At 37.1% G+C, this 22,935-nt stretch overlaps 3 protein-coding genes across 3 annotated transcripts; all 3 read left to right on the top strand.

The window, feature by feature from the left end:
- The first annotated feature begins 39 nt into the window (after positions 1 to 39).
- On the top strand, positions 40 to 8,607 carry LOC135140554 (ribosome biogenesis protein BOP1 homolog). Its single transcript, XM_064071153.1, has 2 exons — positions 40 to 192; positions 6,387 to 8,607. The coding sequence occupies exons 1-2, from the start codon at positions 106 to 108 to the stop codon at positions 8,580 to 8,582; spliced, it is 2,283 nt and encodes a 760-aa protein (XP_063927223.1). The 5' UTR covers positions 40 to 105; the 3' UTR covers positions 8,583 to 8,607.
- A 5,553-nt stretch (positions 8,608 to 14,160) lies between these two features.
- Positions 14,161 to 15,215, top strand: LOC135140498 (ribosome biogenesis protein BOP1 homolog). The gene has a single exon (XM_064071072.1). The coding sequence runs from the start codon at positions 14,173 to 14,175 to the stop codon at positions 15,187 to 15,189; it is 1,017 nt and encodes a 338-aa protein (XP_063927142.1). The 5' UTR covers positions 14,161 to 14,172; the 3' UTR covers positions 15,190 to 15,215.
- A 5,523-nt stretch (positions 15,216 to 20,738) lies between these two features.
- Positions 20,739 to 21,792, top strand: LOC135140538 (ribosome biogenesis protein BOP1 homolog). The gene has a single exon (XM_064071130.1). It carries the CDS (start codon positions 20,751 to 20,753, stop codon positions 21,765 to 21,767), a length of 1,017 nt encoding a protein of 338 aa, XP_063927200.1. The 5' UTR covers positions 20,739 to 20,750; the 3' UTR covers positions 21,768 to 21,792.
- Positions 21,793 to 22,935: the final 1,143 nt, after the last annotated feature.

Here is a 22,935-nt window from a genome sequence, read left to right as displayed (position 1 = left end):
GTCTGCCAACCGGTGAAATGTCACTAGATGCGTTGCCAACGTAATCGTGTCCGGATTGTTAACCTCACTTTTAACATGTGTTGTGGGTGATAAACAAAAGTGAAAATGGGCAATAAGGAGAAGATTTTGAAGAGGAAATTGGAAAAACCGAGCGAGGAGAGAGACTCGGGGGCCGAATCGGTGGAAAGCGAGGTTAGTGGGTTTTTTTTTTTTGAGAGTGTGGTTAGGTTGAATGGGGGCCACGTTGAACACATCTAATTCTATAAATTACACCAATAATATGATTCTAGCAATCCTAAATTCTGTGAATCTAAAATGTGAATTTTGACTCGATCCTAAAATTGTAAATCTTGAACTTTCGTATTCAGTAATCTAAATCTTGAATGTGTGAATTTTGATTCGAACCTAAAATGGTAAATCTTGAACTTTCGTATTCGGAAATCTAAATCTTGAATGTGTAATTTCCTGAAATCATAATTGCTGCAATAATGATTCCTAAAAGCTGAATTCCAAAAATTCGAATTCTGAAATTCTAAAATCCTGAATCTCATAGTACAGACTTGCGAAATTCCAAATCCTGAAATGCTCATTCCAGAAATCGCAAATTTTAATCGATCCTAAAATTCTAAATTTCGAAATATTCAAAAATCTAATTTTTGAAATTTCGTGTTCAAAGATCTAATTTTGAAAGTCCAGTTCTTGAAGTCTTTATTCTTGCAACCCTAAATTCCAAAATTCCGAATTCTGAAATTCTAAAATTGTGAATTTTGAATTGATCCTAATATTGTAAATCTAGAAACTTCGTGTTCAGAAATCTAAATTTTGAAAGTGTAATTCCCGAAATCATCATTCCTATATTAATGATTCCTAAAAACTAAATTCCAAAAATTCGAATTCAGAAATTCTAAAATCCTGAATATCAGAAACTTAAATCCATAAAAACCGCGAGTCGTGAATTTAAAATCCTGAATCTCATAATGCAGACTCACGAAATTCCAAATCCTGAAATGCTCATTCCAGAAATCGCAAAAAATTTTAATCGATCCTAAAATTCTAAATTTCGAAATATTCAAAAATCTAGTTTTTGAAATTTCATGTTCAAAGATCTAATTTTGAAAGTTCAGCTCTTGGAGTCTTCATGCTTGCAACCCTAAATTCCAAAATTCCGAATTCTGAAATTCTAAAATTGTTAATTTTGAATTGATTCTAATATTGTAAATCTTGAAATTTCGTGTTCAGAAATCTAAATTTTGAAAGTGTAGTTTCCGAAATCATCACTCCTATAATAATGATTCCTAAAAACCGAATTCTAAAAATTCGGATTCTGAAATTGTAAAATCCTGAATATCAGACACTTAAATCCATAAAAACCTCGAGTCATGAATTTAAAATCCTGAATCTCATAATGCAGACTCGCGAGATTCCAAATCCTGAAATGCTCATTCCAGAAATCGCAAATTTTAATCGATCCTAAAATTCTAAATTTTGAAATATCATTCAAAAATCTAATTACTGAAATTTCATGTTCAAAGATCTAATTTGAAAGTTCAGCTCTTGAAGTCTTCATGCTTGCAACCCTAAATTACAAAATTCCTAATTCTGAAATTCTAAAATTGTGAATTTTGAATTGATCCTAATTTTGTAAATTTTGAAATTTCGTGTTCAGAAATCTAAATTTTGAAAGTGTAGTTCCCGAAATCATCATTCCTATAATAATGATTCCTAAAAACTAAATTTCAAAAATTTGAATTCAGAAATTCTAAAATCCTGAATATCAGACACTTACATCCATAAAAACCGCGAGTCATAAATTTAAAATCATGAATCTCATAATGCAGACTCGCGAAATTCCAAATCCTGACTGAAATGCTCATTCCAGAAATCGCGAATTTTAATCGATTCTAAAATTCTAAATTTTGAAATATCATTCAAAAATCTAATTACTGAAATTTCATGGTCAAAGATCTAATTTTGATAATCCAGTTCTTGAAGTCTTCATGCTTGCAACCCTAAATTCCAAAATTGCGAATTCTGAAATTCCAAAAATTGTGTATTTTGAATTGATCCTAATATTGTAAATCTTGAAATTTCGTGTTCAGAAATCTAAATTTTGAAAGTGTAGTTCCCGAAATCATCATTCCTATATTAATGATTCCTAAAAACTAAATTTCAAAAATTTGAATTCAGAAATTCTAAAATCCTGAATATCAGACACTTAAATCCATAAAAACCGCGAGTCATGAATTTAAAATCCTGAATCTCATAATGCAGACTCGCGAGATTCCAAATTCTGAAATGCTCTTTCCAGAAATCGCAAATTTTGAATCGATCCCCAAACTCTAAATTTTGAAATTTCGCGTTCAAAAATCTAATTTTGAAGGCATAGTTCTTGAAGTCTTCATTCTTGAAATCCTAAATTCCAGAATTCCGAAGTCTGAAATTCTAAAATTGTGAATTTTGAAAGCGTAGTTCTTGAAGTCATCATTCCTGCAATAATGATTCCAAAAATTCGTATTTTGAATTTCTAACATCCTGAATATCAGAACTTAAAAATCCATAATGACCGCGAGTCATGAATTTAAAATTCTGATTCTCATAAACAGACTCGCGAGATTCCAAATCCTGAAATGCTCATTCCAGAAGTCGCAAATTTTGAATCAATCCTCAAATTCTAAATTTTGAAATTTCGCGTTCAAAAATCTAATTTTGGAGGCACTGTTCTTGAAGTTTTCATTCTTGCAGTCCTAAATTCCAAAATTCCGAAGTCAGAAATTCTAAAATTGTGAATTTTGAAAGCGTGGTTCCTGAAGTTATTATCATTTCTGCAATAATGATTCCAAAAATTCGAATTCTGAAATTTTAAAATCCTGAATATCAGAACTTAAAAATCCATAAAAACCGCGAGTCGTGAATTTAAAATTCTGAATCTCATAAATAGACTCGCGAAATTCCAAATCCTGAAGTGCTCATTCCAGAAATCGTAAATTTTGAATCGGTCCTCAAATTCTAAATTTTGAAATTTCGCGTTCAAAAATCTAATTTTGAAGGCATGTTCTTGAAGTCTTCATTCTTGCAATCCTAAATTCCAAAATTCCGAAGTCTGAAATTCTAAAATTGTGAATTTTGAAAGCGTGGTTCCTGAAGTTATTATCATTTCTGCAATAATGATTCCAAAAATTCGACTTCTGAAATTTTAAAATCCTGAATATCAGAACTTAAAAATCCATAAAAACCGCGAGTCGTGAATTTAAAATTCTGAATCTCATAAATAGAATCGCGAAATTCCAAATCCCGAAATGTTCATTCCAGAAATTGCAAATTTTGAATCGATCCTCAAACTCTAAATTTTGAAATTTCGCGTTCAAAAATCTAATTTTGAAGGCATTGTTCTTGAAGTCTTCATTCTTGCAATCCTAAATTCCAAAATTCCGAAGTCTGAAATTCTAAAATTGTGAATTTTGAAAGTGCAGTTCCTGAAGTCATCATTCCTGCAGTAATGATTCCAAAAATTCGAATTCTGAAATACTAAAATCCTGAATATCAGATCTTAAAAATCCATAAAAACCGCGAGTCATGAAGTTAAAATTCTAAATCTCATAAATAGACTCGCGAAATTCCAAATCCTGAAGTGCTCGTTCCAGAAATCGCAAATTTTGAATCGATCCTAAAATTCTAAATCTCGAAATTTCGTGTTCAAAAATCTAATTTTGAAGGTTTAGTTCTTGAAGTCATCATTCTTGCAATCCTAAATTCCAAAATTCCAAATTCTGAAATTCTAAAATTGTAAATTTTGAATCGATCCTAAAATTGTAATCTTGAAATTTCGTATTCACCAACGTAAGTTTTGAAACTATAGTTGTGACATCATAATCCCTGCAATCCTAAAAATGTATTTCTAAAATTACGAATTCTGATATCCTGGATTCCACGACTCCTAAGAAACTGAATTCTTCAAAAATGCTAAATATGAAAGCTTGAAATCTTCAATCTCACAAACCCCAATCTTGGAATTCCAAATTCAATTTCAATTCTAAAACACTGAAGTGACTGAGAAGTCACTTTTGGCTTCATTTCTTCCAGAACTTAAACGGTTTTTCCAGAATTTTTTAAAAATTTAGAAAAATTCGAATTTCACACCGAATTTTCCGAAAATATTGCTCCGTGACCATCAACACACTATATTTTTGGAATCAGCATGTCGAGATCTACGTCCCTGAATTTTTTCGAAATTTTTAGACAACTTTTTTGAAAGTGAAATTTTTTCAATGGTTCCCCCTTCTTCAAATTTCGGCTAATTTTTGACATTTTCGAAACTTGACTAAATACGTTTTGGTGTAGATTTCGAGCTCTAGAACTCACTTTCGGCATCTTTTCTGTGATAACTGCAACCGTTTTTCCGGAATCCACCGTTGAAATATCGAAATTTTTAGAAATTTTCAAAAATTCGCATTTCGTACCGATTCTTTCGAAAATGTTGCTCCGTGACCATCAACGCGCTATGTTTTTGAAATCAGCATGTCGAGATCTAAGTCCCTGAATTTTTTCACAATTTTTGGACAACTTTTTTAAAAGCGAAATTTTTCCAATGGTCCCCCCTTCTTCAAATTTCGGCTAATTTTTGACATTTTCGAAACTTAACTGAATACATTTTCTTGTAGATTTCGAGCTCTAGAACGCACTTCCGGCCTCGTTTCTTTGATAACTGCAACCGTTTTTTCGGAATCCACCGTTGAAATATCGAAATTTTTAGAAATTTTCAAAAATTCGCATTTCGTACAGATTCTTTCGAAAATGTTGCTTCGTGACCATCAACACGCTATATTTTTAGAATCAGCATGTCGAGATCTACGTCCCTGAATTTTTTCGTAATTTTTCGACAACTTTTTTAAAAGTGAAATTTTTCAATGGTCCCCCCTTCTTCAAATTTCGGCCAATTTTTGACATTTTCGAAACTGAACTAAATACATTTTCTTGTAGACTTCGAACTCTAGAACTCACTTCGGGCCTCGTTTCTTTGATAACTGCAACCGTTTTTCCGGAATCCGCCGTTGAATTATCGAAATTTTTAGAAATCTTCAAAAATTCGCATTTCGTCCGATTCTTTCGAAAATGTTGCTCCGTGACCATCAACACGCCATATTTTTGGAATCAGCATGTCGAGATCTACGTCCCTGATTTTTTTCACAATTTTTGGACAACTTTTTTTAAAGTGAAATTTTTCCAATGGTCCCCCCTTCTTCAAATTTCGGCTAATTTTTGACATTTTCGAAACTTGACTAAACACGTTTTCGTGTAGATTTCGAGCTCTAGAACTCACTTCGGGCCTCGTTTCTTTGATAACTGCAACCGTTTTTCCGGAATCGACCGTTGAAATATCGAAATTTTTAGAAATTTTCCAAAATTCGCATTTCGTACCGATTCTTTCAAAAATGTTGCTCCGTGACCATCAACACCCTATATTTTTAGAATCAACATGTCCAGATCTACGTCCCTGAATTTGTTCACAATTTTTAGACAACTTTTTTAAAACTGAAATTTTTCCCCTTCTTCAAATTTCGGCCAAATTTTGGCATTTTCGAAACTTGACTAAATACATTTTCTTGTAGATTTCGAGCTTTAGAACTCACTTCGGGCATCGTTTCTTTGATAACTGCAACCGTTTTTCCGGAATCGACCGTTGAAATATCTAAATTTTTAGAAATTTTCAAAAATTCGCATTTCATACCGAGTTCAGTCCTATCTTATCAAGTTTTAGCCCCGCCCACCCACCCTTTTTTTCTTAGAGGATATGTGATTTATCAAAATCAATCTTATCTTAACAAGTACTGTTCTCATTCTAACGATTTTATCTCTCTTCAATTGAAATCCACCTTTCATTCGGACTAGATAGAATGAATCAATTGAAATGGAGACAGGGTGGGTGGGCGGGGTGAATTATACCAGGTGTGTCTTTTATTTGATAATGTTTTATTTTTAATTTCTATAATTTTAGAATATCACTTATGTTAATGAATGACATGAGTGTCAATTTTTCAAGTGATAATAAAACTTTTCTGAAAGAACTAGAGGTTTATCTTTAAAAATAATAAAATTAAATAAGGGTTGTATCAAATAAAAGAAGAAACTAATAGAACGTAGGCTGTTAAAAAAAGCGTTAATCGTAATTTTTTTGTAATACTACTTATTTCTTCTTATTTCTGAAGAAAAAAATTGGAGAATGGGTGGGTGGGCGGGGCTAAATTTAACTTTTTCCTACAGCATCTTTTATACGCAAGCAATAGCCCCGCCCACCCACCCCCTCTTCATTCCAGTGATTACTCTTAAAATTGTTCAGTCATTCACCAAAATCTAGGTGCGAATAAAGTACATCAACATTTTCTTTCCAGGATGAATTTCTCAATGTTGTCAATGGCGACGAGGAGGACAGTTCAGATTCCGACGGAGAAGTCGAATCCAGCGACGAAGACGAGCTCGCACTAGAGGATGACGATGAAGATGACGATAGCGACGAAGAAAGCAACGAGGGTAGCGAAAACGACGACCAAGACGACAGCGACGATGACGAAGAGGAAGATCAAGACAGTGACGACGACGACGGTGAAGACCACGAAGAAGAAGAAGAAAACACGCAGACGCCGCCTCCATCTCAGTCGAAACCCGACGAATACGACGACCACGACACCTCCGACGAAGAAGACATCCGCAACACCGTCGGCAACATCCCCAAGAACTGGTACGACGACTACAAGCACCTGGGGTACGACTGGGACGGCAACCAGATAATCAAGCCCGAGACCGGCGACCAGTTGGACAACTTCTTGAAGCGCATGGAAGACCCGGACTTCTGGCGCACCGTCAAGGACCCCCAGACCGGGCAAAACGTCATCCTCTCCGACGACGATATCAACTTGATCAAACGCATCAAGGCCAACAAGATTCCGGACGTCACCTTCGACGAGTACGCGCCATGGATCGAGTGGTTCACCAGCGAGGTGATGCAGATGCCCTTGCGGAAGTTCCCGGAGCACAAAAGGTCGTTCCTTCCGAGCAAAAGCGACGCGAAGAAGGTGTCGAAGTTGGTGCACGCGCTGAAGATGGGGTGGATCAAGACGAGAGCCGAAGCCGAGAAGTTGAGGGCGAAGAAAGAGCCGCAGTTTTATATGTTGTGGGGGAGCGACGATCAAGCGGAGGAGATGAGGAGGATCCATCAGCATATAGCGGCGCCGAAGAGGCACCTGCCGGGGCATGCGGAGTCCTATAATCCTCCTCCGGAGTACTTGTTCGACGAGAAGGAGATGAAACAGTGGAATAAGTTCAAAAATACGCCGTGGAAGCGCAAGTTGCACTTCGTTCCTCAGAAGTTCCAGTCGTTGAGGCAAGTACCGGCGTACCCGAGGTACATAAAAGAGAGGTTTTTGAGGTGTTTGGACTTGTATTTGTGTCCGAGGGGGATAAAAATGAAGCTGAATATTGAACCAGAGTCGTTGGTACCGAAACTACCGAGTCCTAAAGATTTGCAGCCATTCCCTACGGTACTCGCGATTGAGTATAAAGGTCACAGTGATATGGTCCGTACTATCAGTACTGATAAAACTGGTCAGTACTTGGTGAGCGGTTCCGACGATGGTACTATCAAACTTTGGGAGATCAACACTGGAAGGTGTTTGAAAACGATAGAAACTGACGGTGTGGTACGTTCGGTAGAATGGTGCCCGAATTCCGCGCTCTCCCTCATCCTCGTAGCGTCAGGCAACCGCGTCTTACTCATCAACCCTCACCTAGGCGACTTCGTCGTCTGCAGCAAGACGGACTCCATCCTCGAAACCCCTCCCCAAAGCGACGCTATAGTCAGCGAACGCATCAAGACCACAGTCGAGTGGTGCAATTCCGTCGAAGCCAATCTCTTCGACCGAGGTGTCCGAATCACCCTCAAACACTTCAAAGAAGTGTCTCAAGTCACCTGGCACGGCAAAGGCGACTACTTCGCCACCGTAATGCCCGACGGCCTCAACCGCTCAGTCCTCATCAACCAAATCAGCAGAAGACGCTCTCAGCTACCCTTCACCAAATCCAAAGGTCTAGTCCAATGCGTCCTCTTCCACCCCACGAAACCGTTTCTTTTCGTCGCCACGCAGCGGCACGTCCGGATTTACGACCTGGTGAAGCAGAACCTCATGAAGAAGCTGCTCACGAACTCCAAGTGGATTTCCACGATGGCGATCCACCCAGGGGGTGATAATCTCCTCGTGGGGACGTACGATAGGAAGATGTTGTGGTTCGATTTGGATCTGAGTACGAAGCCGTACCAGACGTTGCGGCTGCATGGTACTGCGGTGCGCGGGGTGGCGTTCCACAAGAGGTACCCGCTGTTCGCGTCGGGCTCGGATGATAAGAGTCTGATTGTGTCGCACGGGATGGTGTATAACGATCTGCTGAAGAATCCGCTGATTGTGCCGCTGAAGAGGCTGCAGGACCATGAGGGTAGCAACGATTTTGGGATTTTCGGGGTGCATTTTCATCCGTTGCAGCCGTGGGTGTTCTCGTCGGGGGCGGATGGGACGATCAAGTTGTATTCTAATTAATTTGTTAATAAATTTTATTAAGGAATGATGGGTTTTTCTAATTAAAATTTGGGCATTTTCGTGGTACTAAATCTAAAGAGATGGAGAAAAATTGTTAAAAGTTACATTTCTGGAGGTCAAGTCATGATTAAATCAAGCCAGATTAACTAATTTAAGTTAGGTTAGGTCAAATTAAGTCGCGATAGATTAGCTTAAGTTAAGTCAGAGTAGGTCAGGTCACTTCAAGTCAGGTTACGTCTGATTAAGTCGGATTAGGTTGACTTATTTTAAGTCAGGTCAGTTCGAGCCAAGCTAAGCCTAGTGAAGTCAGGGTACGTCAGGATGAAACTTATTTACAACAGTAATTTATGATGAAAACAAATAATTGATTCTCTGGTTTCCTTTAATTTTCTGTAACATTATTGAGACTTTTGTGGATTTCGTTCTATTTTCTAATTTTCGTGTGCATTGTGGAAGACAACTTTTTTGTCTGAAAATTCAAACAAATTTGGAAATATATAGATTTTAAGTTTTCCTCAGGAAAAAGATCTTTTCTTTAAATAAAAATTAAAAACTTGATGCTTTGTCATTTGCAAGTCGAAATTTCGCATGAAAAAAATCGAAATTTTGGAATGAATTTAAAATTTAAATAATTTTTTAAACGGAACCTGAACTATCCGTTTTTTCCTATAAATACCAAGCTTCAAATTATAATACTAGATTTTTTGAGAATTATGACAAATTTGCAATTTTCAACGTAAATGTCAGTTAAAATGCTTTTTTTCTCATTTTTGTGTAGCTTTTTCTGTCTGTTTTGTTTTGTTTCAGTGGTTTTCTTTATGCGGCGCTTTTGTCTCTCTTTTTGTCGTTTGTTCTATGGCCCTTCTCTTACCCTTTTTTGTCCTCTTTGTATCACTTTTTTGCGGTTTTTTCGTCTTATGCCATGTTTTGCTTCTTTTTTATCGCATGTTTGGTCCTTTTTGTCGTTTCTTTGGTCTCTTTTTTCAGTTACATTTTTTTATTCATTGTTTTTCCCTTGTTTTAGTTGCTTTTAACCATTTTGGTTTCTTTTTGTCACCTTTTTTTCAATGTTTTTTTTCGTCTTCTGTGTTCACTTTTTCTGCCTTTTTATCGCCTTTTGTTATCCCCAAAATTGTAAAATGTCTACTATAACGTGTATCTAATATATATGTATGTTACACTATATAGTATTCTTTGAACAACACGAGACTCAATAATGTTTTTTATGTCTCGTAGAAAAATAAGGATTTTATTTTTTATATTATGCTTTTTTGTCTTAATATACAACAAGAAACTTAAAACATGGTTAAAATGGCACATTTTTGCAAGAAAATATGCATTTTGCAATTATGGGGCTAGAATTTTTCATTTTAAACATGTTTTAAGTTTCATATTGTGAAAAGAAGTCTACACATATTAAAACAAAAAGGTAAGAAAAATTGTAAAAGTCACATTTCTGGACATCAGGTCAGGATTAAATCGCGTTCAATTAACTCAATGTAAGTCAGATCAGAGCTAATTAAGTCACTGTAGGTAAGTGAAGAAAAATAAATGTGTGCTGCCCCGGTGGAAATCGAACATCTTCCACTCACCGGGCGGGGACCTTGACCACTAGGCTACAGAGCGGCTTATCTTTACTTCGTTTACCCAGCTACTACTTCAAGTTAGGTGGAGTCAAGTCGGCTCACGATTAATCATATAGGTCATAGTAAATCGGGTTAAATTATCTCAATTTAAGACAAACTAGGTCAAGTCAAATCGCATCAGATGTAGAGATGTTAGTAAACAAAAAAGGGTTTGTTTTCGGGGGCGAATGAGACGATCAAGTTGTTAATTTGTTAATAAATCTTATTAAGTAATAATGAGTTTGTTTCTAGACTTGCGCTGTAAATGTGTTGCTCGAAACTGTCAAATTTCGCCAAAAACTTCGTTTCTAGCTAAAATTTGAACGTTTTTTAGATGTTAATTTAAAAAACAATTGAAAGATAATTGTTGACACTTACATTCGTACCCTCTAAGAAAGAGAGGGTGGGTGGGCGGGGCTAGTAGTTGCTAATATAAGACTGATTTTGGCAAATGAAATATCCTCTAGTAAGAAAAGAGAGGGCGGGTGGGCGGGGCTAATACCTGTTTAAATGAGACCGATTTTGGCAAATGACATTCCCTGTAAGAAAAGAGAGGATGGGCGAGCGTGGCTTGTACCTGTTAAGACTGATTTTGGCAAATGACATATTCTCTAAGAAAATAAAGGGCGGCGGGCGGGGCTAGAAAATTATTCCCACTAATTTTCGAAAATAATTGAGTGGTCAAAAGTGCCGAAATTAGTTTCATCTTATCAAATACTAGCCCCGCCCACCCACCCTCTATTTTCTTGGAAGGAATGTGATTTGCCGAAATCAGTTTTATCTTATCAAATACTAGCCCCGCCCACCCACCCTCTATTTTCTTGGAGGATATGTGATTTGCCAAAATCAGTCTTATCTTAGCAAATACCTAGCTAAGATATGATTGATTTTGGCATATAACATACTCTCTACGAAAAGAAAGGGTGGGTGGGTGGGGCTAGTACCCTGGTAAGATAATACTGAATTTGGCAAATGAAATATCCTCTAAGAAAAGAGAGGGGCGGGTGGGCGGGGCTAATATCTGTTTAAAGAAGACCGATTTTGGCAGATGGTATTCCCTGCAAGAAAAGTGAGGGTGGGTGGGCGGGGCTAGTAGCCGCTAAGATAAGACTGATTTTGGCATATAATAGTAATAATAATAATAACTTTATTGAGTACCATAAATAAAAAAAAAATACAAGTAAACAAAAATAAATAAATAATGCACACTCAAAATGGAAAAAAAACAGATTCAGTATTACTGATTTATAATCTGTCCCTATGTTGAAAAGAAATGAGATATGAAATACAAGTTGTAAAATATGAAAGAGGAACATAATTTTTTATAGATAGTATTAAAGGTACAGACTTTAAAAAAGATTTAAATTTAATTTTAATTTTATTTCTGCTTGCTCAGCCAATACGAGATCCTTTACAGATTTGATGATATAATGGTTATTTAAGTTGGCATAATGACGTAAAACGTTATTTATGACATATGCAGCTCAATATAAAAATGACGATTTATATGAACTCAAAGAATGAAAAGGTATGTCAACTGTCAGATCCATTTGTCGCAGGTTTCTGTCATGTACAGAACTTCGAATTGAAATTTTATTTTGCAGATAATGAGGCTCATTATGAAGTATGACACTCCCTCTAAGAAAAGAGAGGATTGTACCTGCTAAGACTGATTTTGGCAAATGACATATTCTCTAGGAAAATAGAGGGCGAGCGGGCGGGGCTAAAAAATTATTCCCACTAATTTTCGAAAATTAGTTTAGCTTACTTATCGTTATGTTTACGTGTCATTTAATTTATTTTGGATAAGATTAATTGTCCTATAATTATTGGATATTATTCTGTTGGGCAAATATATCATTATTATTATTATTATTAAAATAGTCGAGTGGTCAAAAGTGTCAAAATTAGTTTTATCTTATCAAATACTTGCCCCGCCCACCCACCCTCTATTTTCTTGGAGGGAATGTGATTTGCCACAATCAATTTTATCTTATCAAATATTAGCCCCGCCCACCCACCCTCTATTTCCTTGGAGGGAATGTGATTTGCCAAAATCAGTCTTATCTTAGCAAATATCTAGCTAAGATATGACTGATTTTGGCATATAACATACCTTCTAAGAAAAGAGAGGGTGGGTGGGCGGGGCTAGTACCCTGGTAAGATAATACTGAATTTGGCAAATGAAATATCCTCTAAGAAAAGAGAGGGCGGGTGGGCGGGGCTAGAAAATTATTCCCACTAATTTTCGAAAATAGTTGAGTGTTCAAAAGTGCCAAAATTAGTTTTATCTTATCAAGTATTGGCCCCGCCCACCCACCCTCTATTTTCTTGGAAGGCATGTGATTTGCCAAAATCAGTATTATCTTAACAAGTACTAGCTAACTAAGATAAAACTGATTTTGGCAAACGACATACCCTCTAAGAAAAAAGGGGGTAGGTGGGCGGGGCTAGTAGCTGCTACAATTAGACTGATTTTAGCGAAGGACATATCCTCTACGAAATTTAATTAAATTATTATAAGAAAACACACTACAGACCCCAAAGCACTTTCAAATTCTTTCCAAACACGAATACCTAGAACCTCAAGACTGTTTAAATTTTTCAAAAAAAAATTTAGATTCCAAAAGTAACTCAAAAACAGGTAAGGTCAAAATTATCCAAAAATAGAACACTAATGTCCCCCAAAATTGTTTTAAATAATTTATAAAAAGTGTCCATGGGCTTCCAAAATAACATATCATGAATACCCAAAGACTGCGGCACTCAAGACTTTCAAATTCGTACCTTCTAAGAAAAGAGAGGGTGGGTGGGCGGGCGGGGCTAGTAGTTGCTAAGACAAGACTGAATTTGGCAAATGAAATATTTTCTAAGAAAAGAGAGGGTGGGTAGGCGGGGCTAATACCTGTTTAAATAAGACCGATTTTGGCAGACGGCATTCTCTGCAAGAAAAGTGAGGGTGGGTGGGCGGGGCAACTACCTTCTAAGATAAGACTGATTTTGGCAAATGATATATCCTCTAAGAAATTTAAATTGTTATAAGAAAAGACACAACAGGCTCCAAAGCAATTTCAAATTCTTTCCTAGAACCTCAAGATGGTTTTAAATTTTTCAAAAAAAAAAAACTTAGTCCCAAATTTAACTCAAAAACAGGTCAGGTCAGAATTTTCCAATAATTGAACAACAGTTGAATTAAAAAAAAATACTGCGGCACTCAAGACTTTTTCAAATTCATAAAAAGTAAAACACTAAAAGCTCAAAAGATTTTTTCAAGTTCGTCCAGCAACAAAACACCAGATTCCTTTAAGTTTATCCGAAAATTACACACCAGGGAACCTAAAATTAACTGCGAACATTTTAAACGTAGGGTTTTGAAAACTTTGACAATTTTTGATACGTCAAATATTTTTTTTCACTAGCAGCCATGACGCATGCAAATGTCGACTCATTTAGAGGTAGCAAATTCAACTTTTGCGACCACGGGTTCAAAAAGAAAAATTGAGGTTATGTACGCAATGTTTGATGTGATTTTTTCTTAAAAAAATGAACAAATGTGTGCTACTAACATTACTTGAGTACACACATGGTAGTTGGTAGACGGTAGAAGATAAAATGATTAATTCAGCGACAAGTATAAACGGTTTTCTTAGTGTTGAAGATTTAGATTAAGTTTGATTAGAAATCAAAACAAAATCTTACTGCGTCAAAAATTGAACGTTTATTTTTTCAGTTTATTGTCTTATGGTTTCTACTTACTAGTGAAAAAAATAGTATATTAACCACGGTTGCAAAGCCACTTCTAGACCTTGCAACCTTGGCTAATAATATACTATTAACTACTTATTACTCGATTTTTACTGATTTGTGCCTTCGCTTTCAAATGTAATTTTATCAAATTACTAGATGACCCCGTGAACTTCGTTTCACCTACAATTTAATTTTGAATCTACAAAGGTCACAGTGATATGGTCCGTACGATCAGTACTGATAAAACTGGTCAGTACTTGGTGAGTGGTTCCGATGATGGTACTATCAAACTGTGGGAGATCAACACTGGAAGGTGTTTGAAAACGATAGAAACTGACGGTGTGGTACGTTCAGTAGAATGGTGCCCGAATTCCGCGCTCTCCCTCATCCTCGTAGCTTCAGGCAACCGCGTCTTACTCATCAACCCTCACCTAGGTGACTTCGTCGTCTGCAGCAAGACGGACTCCATCCTCGAAACCCCTCCCCAAAGCGACGCTATAGTCAGCGAACGCATCAAGACCACAGTCGAGTGGTGCAACTCCGTCGAAGCCAATCTCTTCGACCGAGGTGTCCGAATCACCCTCAAACACTTCAAAGAAGTGTCTCAGGTCACGTGGCACGGCAAAGGCGACTACTTCGCCACCGTAATGCCCGACGGCCTCAACCGCTCAGTCCTCATCAACCAAATCAGCAGAAGACGCTCTCAGCTACCCTTCACCAAATCCAAAGGTCTAGTCCAATGCGTCCTCTTCCACCCCACGAAACCGTTTCTTTTCGTCGCCACGCAGCGACACGTCCGGATATACGACCTGGTGAAGCAGAACCTCATGAAGAAGCTGCTCACGAACTCCAAGTGGATTTCCACGATGGCGATCCACCCAGGCGGCGATAATCTCCTCGTGGGGACGTACGATAGGAAGATGTTGTGGTTCGATTTGGATTTGAGTACGAAGCCGTACCAGACGTTGCGGCTGCATGGTACTGCGGTGCGCGGGGTGGCGTTCCACAAGAGGTACCCGCTGTTCGCGTCGGGCTCGGATGATAAGAGTCTGATTGTGTCCCACGGGATGGTGTATAACGATCTGCTGAAGAATCCGCTGATTGTGCCGCTGAAGAGGCTGCAGGATCATGAGGGTACCAACGATTTTGGGATTTTCGGGGTGCATTTTCATCCGTTGCAACCGTGGGTGTTCTCGTCGGGGGCGGATGGGACGATCAAGTTGTATTCTAATTAATTTGTTAATAAATTTTATTAAGGAATGATGGGTTTTTCTAATTAAAATTTGGGCATTTTCGTGGTACTAAATCTAAAGAGATGGAGAAAAATTGTTAAATGTTACATTTCTGGAGGTTAGGTCAAATTAAGTCGCGATAGATTAGCTTAAGTTAAGTCAGAGTAGGTCAGGTCACTTCAAGTCAGGTTACGTCTGATTAAGTCGGATTAGATTGACTTATTTTAAGTCAGGTCAGTTCGAGCCATGCTAAGCCTAGTGAAGTCAGGGTACGTCAGGATAAAACTTATTTACAACAGTAATTTATGATGAAAACAAATAATTGATTCTCTGGTTTCCTTTAATTTTCTGTAACATTATTGAGACTTTTGTGGATTTCGTTCTATTTTCTAATTTTCGTGTGCATTGTGGAAGACAACTTTTTTGTCTGAAAATTCAAACAAATTTGGAAATATATCGATTTTAAGTTTTGCTCAGGAAAAAGATCTTTTCTTTAAATAAAAATTAAAAACTTGATGCTTTGTCATTTACAAGTCGAAATTTCACATGAAAAAAATCGAAATTTTGGAATGAATTTAAAATTTAAATAATTTTTTAAACGGAACCTGAACTATCCGTTTTTTCCTATAAATACCAAGCTTCATATTATAAATACTAGATTTTCTGAGAATTATGACAAATGTGCAATTTTCAACGTAAATGTCAGTTAAAATGCTTTTTTTCTCATTTTTGTGTAGCTTTTTCTGTCTGTCTTTTGCTTTATTTCAGAGGTTTTCTTTATGTGGCGCTTTTGTCTCTCTTTTTGTCGTTTGTTCTATGGCCCTTCTCTTACCCTTTTTTGTCCTCTTTGTAGCACTTTTTTGCGGTTTTTTCGCCTTATGCCATGTTTTGTTTCTTTTTTATCGCATGTTTGGTCCTTTTTGTCGTTTCTTTGGTCTCTTTTTTCAGTTACATTTTTTTATTCATTGTTTTTCCCTTGTTTTAGTTGCTTTTAACCATTTTGGTTTCTTTTTGTCACCTTTTTTTCAATGTTTTTTTTCGTCTTCTGTATTCACTTTTTTTGCCTTTTTATCGCCCTTTTGTTATCCCCAAAATTGTAAAATGTCTACTATAACGTGTATCTAATATATATGTATATTACACTATATAGTATTCTTTGAACAACACGAGACTCAAAAATGTTTTTTATTTCTCGTAGAAAAATAAGGATTTTATTTTTTATATTATGCTTTTTTGTCTTAATAGACAACAAGAAACCTAAAACATGGTTAAAATTGTACATTTTTGGAAGGAAATATGCATTTTGCAATTATGGGGCGAGAATTTTTCATTTTAAACATGTTTTAAGTTTCATATTGTGAAAAGAAGTCTACACATATTAAAACAAAAAGGTAAGAAAAATTGTAAACGTCACATTTCTGGACGTCACGTCAGGATTAAATCGCGTCAAATTAACTCAATGTAAGTCAGATCAGAGCTAATTAAGTCACTGTAGGTAAGTGAAGAAAAATAAATGTGTGCTGCCCCGGTGGAAATCGAACACACATCTTCCACTCGCCGGGCGGGGACCTTGACCACTAGGCTACAGAGCGGCTTATCTTTACTTCGTTTACCCAGCTACTATTGTGCCGCCACATCACGTTAGATTAACTCAATTTAAGTCATGTTAGGTCAGGTCGAGTCGGATGAGGTCAGTTCCAGTCAGGTTAGATTAGCTTCAAGTTAGGTGGAGTCAAGTCGGCTCACGATTAATCATATAGGTCATAGTAAATCGGGTTAAATTATCTCAATTTAAGACAAACTAGGTCAAGTCAAATCGCATCAGATGTAGAGATGTTAGTGAACAAAAAAGGGTTTGTTTTCGGGGGCGAATGAGACGATCAAATTGTTAATTTGTTAATAAATTTTATTAAGTAATAATGAGTCTGTTTCTAGACTTGCGCTGTAAATGTGTTGCTCGAAACTGTCAAATTTCGCCAAAAACTTCGTTTCTAGCTAAAATTTGAACGTTTTTTAAATGTTAATTTAAAAAACAATTGAAAGATAATTGTTGACACTTACATTCGTACCCTCTAAGAAAGAGAGGGTGCGTGGGCGGGGCTAGTAGTTGCTAATATAAGACTGATTTCGGCAAATGAAATATCCTCTAGTAAGAAAAGAGAGGGCGGGTGGGCGGGGCTAATACCTGTTTAAATGAGACTGATTTTGGCAAATGACATATTCTCTAAGAAAATAAAGGGCGGGCGGGCGGGGCTAGAAAATTATTCCCACTAATTTTCGAAAATAATTGAGTGGTCAAAAGTGCCGAAATTAGTTTCATCTTATCAAATACTAGCCCCGCCCACCCACCCTCTATTTTCTTGGAAGGAATGTGATTTGCCGAAATCAGTTTTATCTTATCAAATACTAGCCCCGCCCACCCACCCTCTATTTTCTTGGAGGATATGTGATTTGCCAAAATCAGTCTTATCTTAGCAAATACCTAGCTAAGATATGATTGATTTTGGCATATAACATACTCTCTACGAAAAGAAAGGGTGGGTGGGTGGGGCTAGTACACTGGTAAGATAATACTGAATTTGGCAAATGAAATATCCTCTAAGAAAAGAGAGGGGCGGGTGGGCGGGGCTAATATCTGTTTAAAGAAGACCGATTTTGGCAGATGGTATTCCCTGCAAGAAAAGTGAGGGTGGGTGGGCGGGGCTAGTACCCGCTAAGATAAGACTGATTTTGGCATATAATAGTAATAATAATAATATCTTTATTGAGTACCATAAATAAAAAAAAATACAAGTACACAAAAATAAATAAATAATGCACACTCAAAATGGAAAAAAAACAAATTCAGTATTACTGATTTACAATCTGTCCCTATGTTGAAACGAAATGAGATATGAAATACAAGTTGTAAAATACGAAAGAGGAACATAATTTTTTATAGATAGTATTAAAGGTACAGACTTTAAAAAAGATTTAAATTTAATTTTAATTTCATTTCTGCTTGCTCAGCGAATACGAGATCCTTTACAGATTTGATGATATAATGGTTATTTAAGTTGGAATAATGACGTAAAACGTTATTTATGACATATGCAGCTAAATATGAAAATGACGATTTATATGAACTTAAAAAATGAGAAGGTATGTCAACTGTCAGATCCATTTGTCGCAGGTTTCTGTCATGTACAGAACTACGAATTGAAATTTTATTTTGCAGATAATGAGGCTCATTATGAAGTATGACATTCCTTCTAAGAAAAGAGAGGATTGTACCTGCTAAGACTGATTTTGGCAAATGACATATGCTCTAGGAAAATAGAGGGCGAGCGGGCGGGGCTAAAAAATTATTCCCACTAATTTTCGAAAATTAGTTTAGTTTACTTATCGTTATGTTTACGTGTCATTTAATTTATTTTGGATAAGATTAATTGTCCTATAATTGGATATTATTCTGTTGGGCAAATATATCATTATTATTATTATTAAAATAGTCGAGTGGTCAAAAGTGTCAAAATTAGTTTTATCTTATCAAATACTTTCCCCGCCCACCCACCCTCTATTTTCTTGGAAGGCATGTGATTTCCCAAAATCAGTCTTATCTCAGCAAATATATACCTAGCTAAGATATGACTGATTTTGGCATATGACATACCTTCTAAGAAAAGAGAGGGTGGGTGGGCGGGGCTAGTACCCTGGTAAGATAATACTGAATTTGGCAAATGAAATATCCTCTAAGAAAAGAGAGGGAGGGTGGGCGGGGCTAGTACCTGTTAAGATTGATTTTGGCAAATGGCATATTCTCTAAGAAAATAGAGGGCGGGCGGGCGGGGCTAGAAAATTATTCCCACTAATTTTCGAAAATGGTTGAGTGGTCAAAAGTGCCAAAATTAGTTTTATCTTATCAAATGTTTGCCCCGCCCACCCACCCTCTATTTTCTTGGAAGGCATGTGATTTGCCAAAACCAGTCTTATCTTAGCAAGTACTAGCTATTTAAGATAAAACTGATTTTGGCAAATGACATACCATCTAAGAAAAAATGGGGTGGGTGGGCGGGGCTAATAGCTGCTACAATTAGACTGATTTTAGGAAATGACATATCCTCTACGAAATTTAATTAAATTATTATAAGAAAACACACTACAGGCCCCAAAGCACTTTCAAATTCTTTCTAAACACGAATACCTAGAACCTCAAAACTGTTTAAAATTTTCCAAAAAAAATTTAGATTCCAAAAGTAACTCAAAAACAGGTAAGGTCAAAATTATCCAATAATAGAACACTAATGTCCCCCAAAATTGTTTTAAATAATTTATAAAAAATGTCCATGGGCTTCCAAAATAACATACCATGAATACCCAAAGACTGCGGTACTCAAGACTTTCAAATTCGTACCTTCCAAGAAAAGAGAGGGTGGGTGGGGCTAGTAGTTGCTAAGATAAGACTGAATTTGGCAAATGAAATATTTTCTAAGAAAAAAGAGGGTGGGTGGGCGGGGCTAATACCTTTTTAAGTAAGACCGATTTTGGCAGACAGCATTCCCTGCAAGAAAAGTGAGGGTGGGTGGGCGGGGCAAGTACCTTCTAAGATAAGACTGATTTTGGCAAATGATATATCCTCTAAGAAATTTAAATTGTTATAAGAAAAGACACAACAGGCTCCAAAGCAATTTCAAATTCTTTCCTAGAACCTCAAGATGGTTTTAAATTTTTCAAAAAAAAAAAAAACTTAGTCCCAAAATTAACTCAAAAACAGGTCAGGTCAGAATTTTCCAAAAATTGAACATCAGTCGAATTAAGAAAAAAAATACTGCGGCACTCAAGACTTTTTCAAATTCATAAAAAGTAAAACACTAAAAGCTCAAAAGATTTTTTCAAGTTCGTCCAGCAACATAACACCAGATTCCTTTAAGTTTATCCGAAAATAACACACCAGGGAACCTAAAATTAACTGCGAACATTTTAAACGTAGGGTTTTGAAAACTTTGACAATTTTTGATACGTCAAATATTTTTTTTCACTAGCAGCCATGACGCATGCAAATGTCGACTCATTGAGGTAGCAAATTCAACTTTTGCGACCACGGGTTCAAAAAGAAAAATTGAGGTTATGTACGCAATGTTTGATGTGATTTTTTCTTAAAAAATGAAAAATGTGTGCTACTAACATTACTTGAGTACACAATTGGTAGTTGGTAGACGGTAGAAGATAAAATGATTAAATCAGCGACAAGTATAAACGGTTTTCTTAGTGTTGAAGATTTAGATTAAGTTTGATTAGAAATCAAAACAAAATCATGTTGCGTCAAAAAATTGAACGTTTATTTTTTCAGTTTATTGTCTTATGGTTTCTACTTACTAGTGAAAAAAATAGTATATTAACCACGGTTGCAAAGCCACTTCTAGACCTTGCAACCTTGGCTAATAATATACTATTAACTACTTATTACTCGATTTTTACTGATTTGTGCCTTCGCTTTCAAATGTAATTTTATCAAATTACTAGATGACCCCGTGAACTTCGTTTCACCTACAATTTAATTTTGAATTTACAAAGGTCACAGTGATATGGTCCGTACGATCAGTACTGATAAAACCGGTCAGTACTTGGTGAGTGGTTCCGACGATGGTACTATCAAACTGTGGGAGATCAACACTGGAAGGTGTTTGAAAACGATAGAAACTGACGGTGTGGTACGTTCAGTAGAATGGTGCCCGAATTCCGCGCTCTCCCTCATCCTCGTAGCTTCAGGCAACCGCGTCTTACTCATCAACCCTCACCTAGGTGACTTCGTCGTCTGCAGCAAGACCGACTCCATCCTCGAAACCCCTCCCCAAAGCGACGCTATAGTCAGCGAACGCATCAAGACCACAGTCGAGTGGTGCAACTCCGTCGAAGCCAGTCTCTTCGACCGAGGTGTCCGAATCACCCTCAAACACTTCAAAGAAGTGTCTCAAGTCACGTGGCACGGCAAAGGCGACTACTTCGCCACCGTAATGCCCGACGGCCTCAACCGCTCAGTCCTCATCAACCAAATCAGCAGAAGACGCTCTCAGCTACCCTTCACCAAATCCAAAGGTCTAGTCCAATGCGTCCTCTTCCACCCCACGAAACCGTTTCTTTTCGTCGCCACGCAGCGACACGTCCGGATATACGACCTGGTGAAGCAGAACCTCATGAAGAAGCTGCTCACGAACTCCAAGTGGATTTCCACGATGGCGATCCACCCAGGTGGCGATAATCTCCTCGTGGGGACGTACGATAGGAAGATGTTGTGGTTCGATTTGGATTTGAGTACGAAGCCGTACCAGACGTTGCGGCTGCATGGTACTGCGGTGCGCGGGGTGGCGTTCCACAAGAGGTACCCGCTGTTCGCGTCGGGCTCGGACGATAAGAGTCTGATTGTGTCCCACGGGATGGTGTACAACGATCTGCTGAAGAATCCGCTGATTGTGCCGCTGAAGAGGCTGCAGGATCATGAGGGTAGCAACGATTTCGGGATTTTCGGGGTGCATTTTCATCCGTTGCAGCCGTGGGTGTTTTCGTCGGGGGCGGATGGGACGATCAAGTTGTATTCTAATTAATTTGTTAATAAATTTTATTAAGGAATGATGGGTTTTTCTAATTAAGATTTGGTCATTTTCTTGGTTGTAAATCTAAAAAGATTGAGAAAAATTGTTAAAAGTTATATTTCTGGAGGTCGGATCGAGTCAGGTCAGGTCACATTAAGTCCCGATAGATTAAATTAATTTAAGTCAGAGTAGGTCAGGTCGAGCCGGATCAGGTCAGTTCAAGTCAGGTTAGGTGAGATTAAAGCAGCTTAAATTGACTTAAGTCAGGTTAGGTTAGGTTAGGTCAGGTCAGGTCAGTACAAGCCAGGCTAGACCTAGTGACGTCAGGTTATATTTTGTCTTTTTTCTGAATATGCATAGTATTCTTTGAAGAACACAAACATATTTTTAGTTTTTCGTAGAAAAATAAGGATTTTGCATTTAAGCTCCGCCTTGGCTCACGACGAATAAAAAAATCATCACAATTGAGATAGGGTGGGTGGGCGGGGCTCATATGTTGCTCTTTTTTTTAATATACGTAGTCAGCTTTTCAGAACAAGAAACCTAAAACATGTTTAAAATGGTAAATTCTTGTAGATAAATATGTTTCTTGCAATTAAGCCCCGCCTCTCGACCTAACAACAATGAAAAATTCATCAAAATTGTGAATTGACATCGGGGCGGGTATGGGTGGAGCCTAATATTTGGCTTTAATTGTTTCTTAATATACTTATTAGTATTCTTTGAATAACACGATACTCAAAAACATATTTTTAATTTCTCGTGGAGAAATAAGGATTTTGCAGTTAAGCTCCGCCTTCTTGGCTCACGACTAATAAAAAAAATAATCACAATTGAGACAGGGTGGGTGGGCGGGGCTTATATTTTGCCTTTTTTCTTTATACACGTAGTCGTCTTTTCAGAACAGGAAACTTAAATAGTATATTATTAGCCAAGATTGCAAGGCCCAGCATTCTAGACCGAGCGCAAATTAGAGCCCGAGACGCGCAGCGTCGAGGGCTCTGAAGCGCAAGGTCTAGAAGTGGCTTTGCAACCGTGGTTTATATACTATTTTTTTCACTAGTAGAAACCATAAGACAATAAATTGAAAAAATAAACGTTCAGTTTTTGACGCAGTATGATTTTGTTTTGATTTCTAATCCAACTTAATCTAAATCTTCAACACTAAGAAAACTGTTTA

This window comes from Zophobas morio, unplaced genomic scaffold (assembly GCF_036711695.1).
Source record: "Zophobas morio isolate AGI-343-1 ecotype UQ-CSIRO unplaced genomic scaffold, CSIRO_AGI_Zmor_V1 ptg000040l, whole genome shotgun sequence".
Classification (NCBI taxonomy): Eukaryota; Metazoa; Arthropoda; class Insecta; order Coleoptera; family Tenebrionidae; genus Zophobas; species Zophobas morio.
This window is presented reverse-complemented; position numbering and strand designations above follow the sequence as displayed.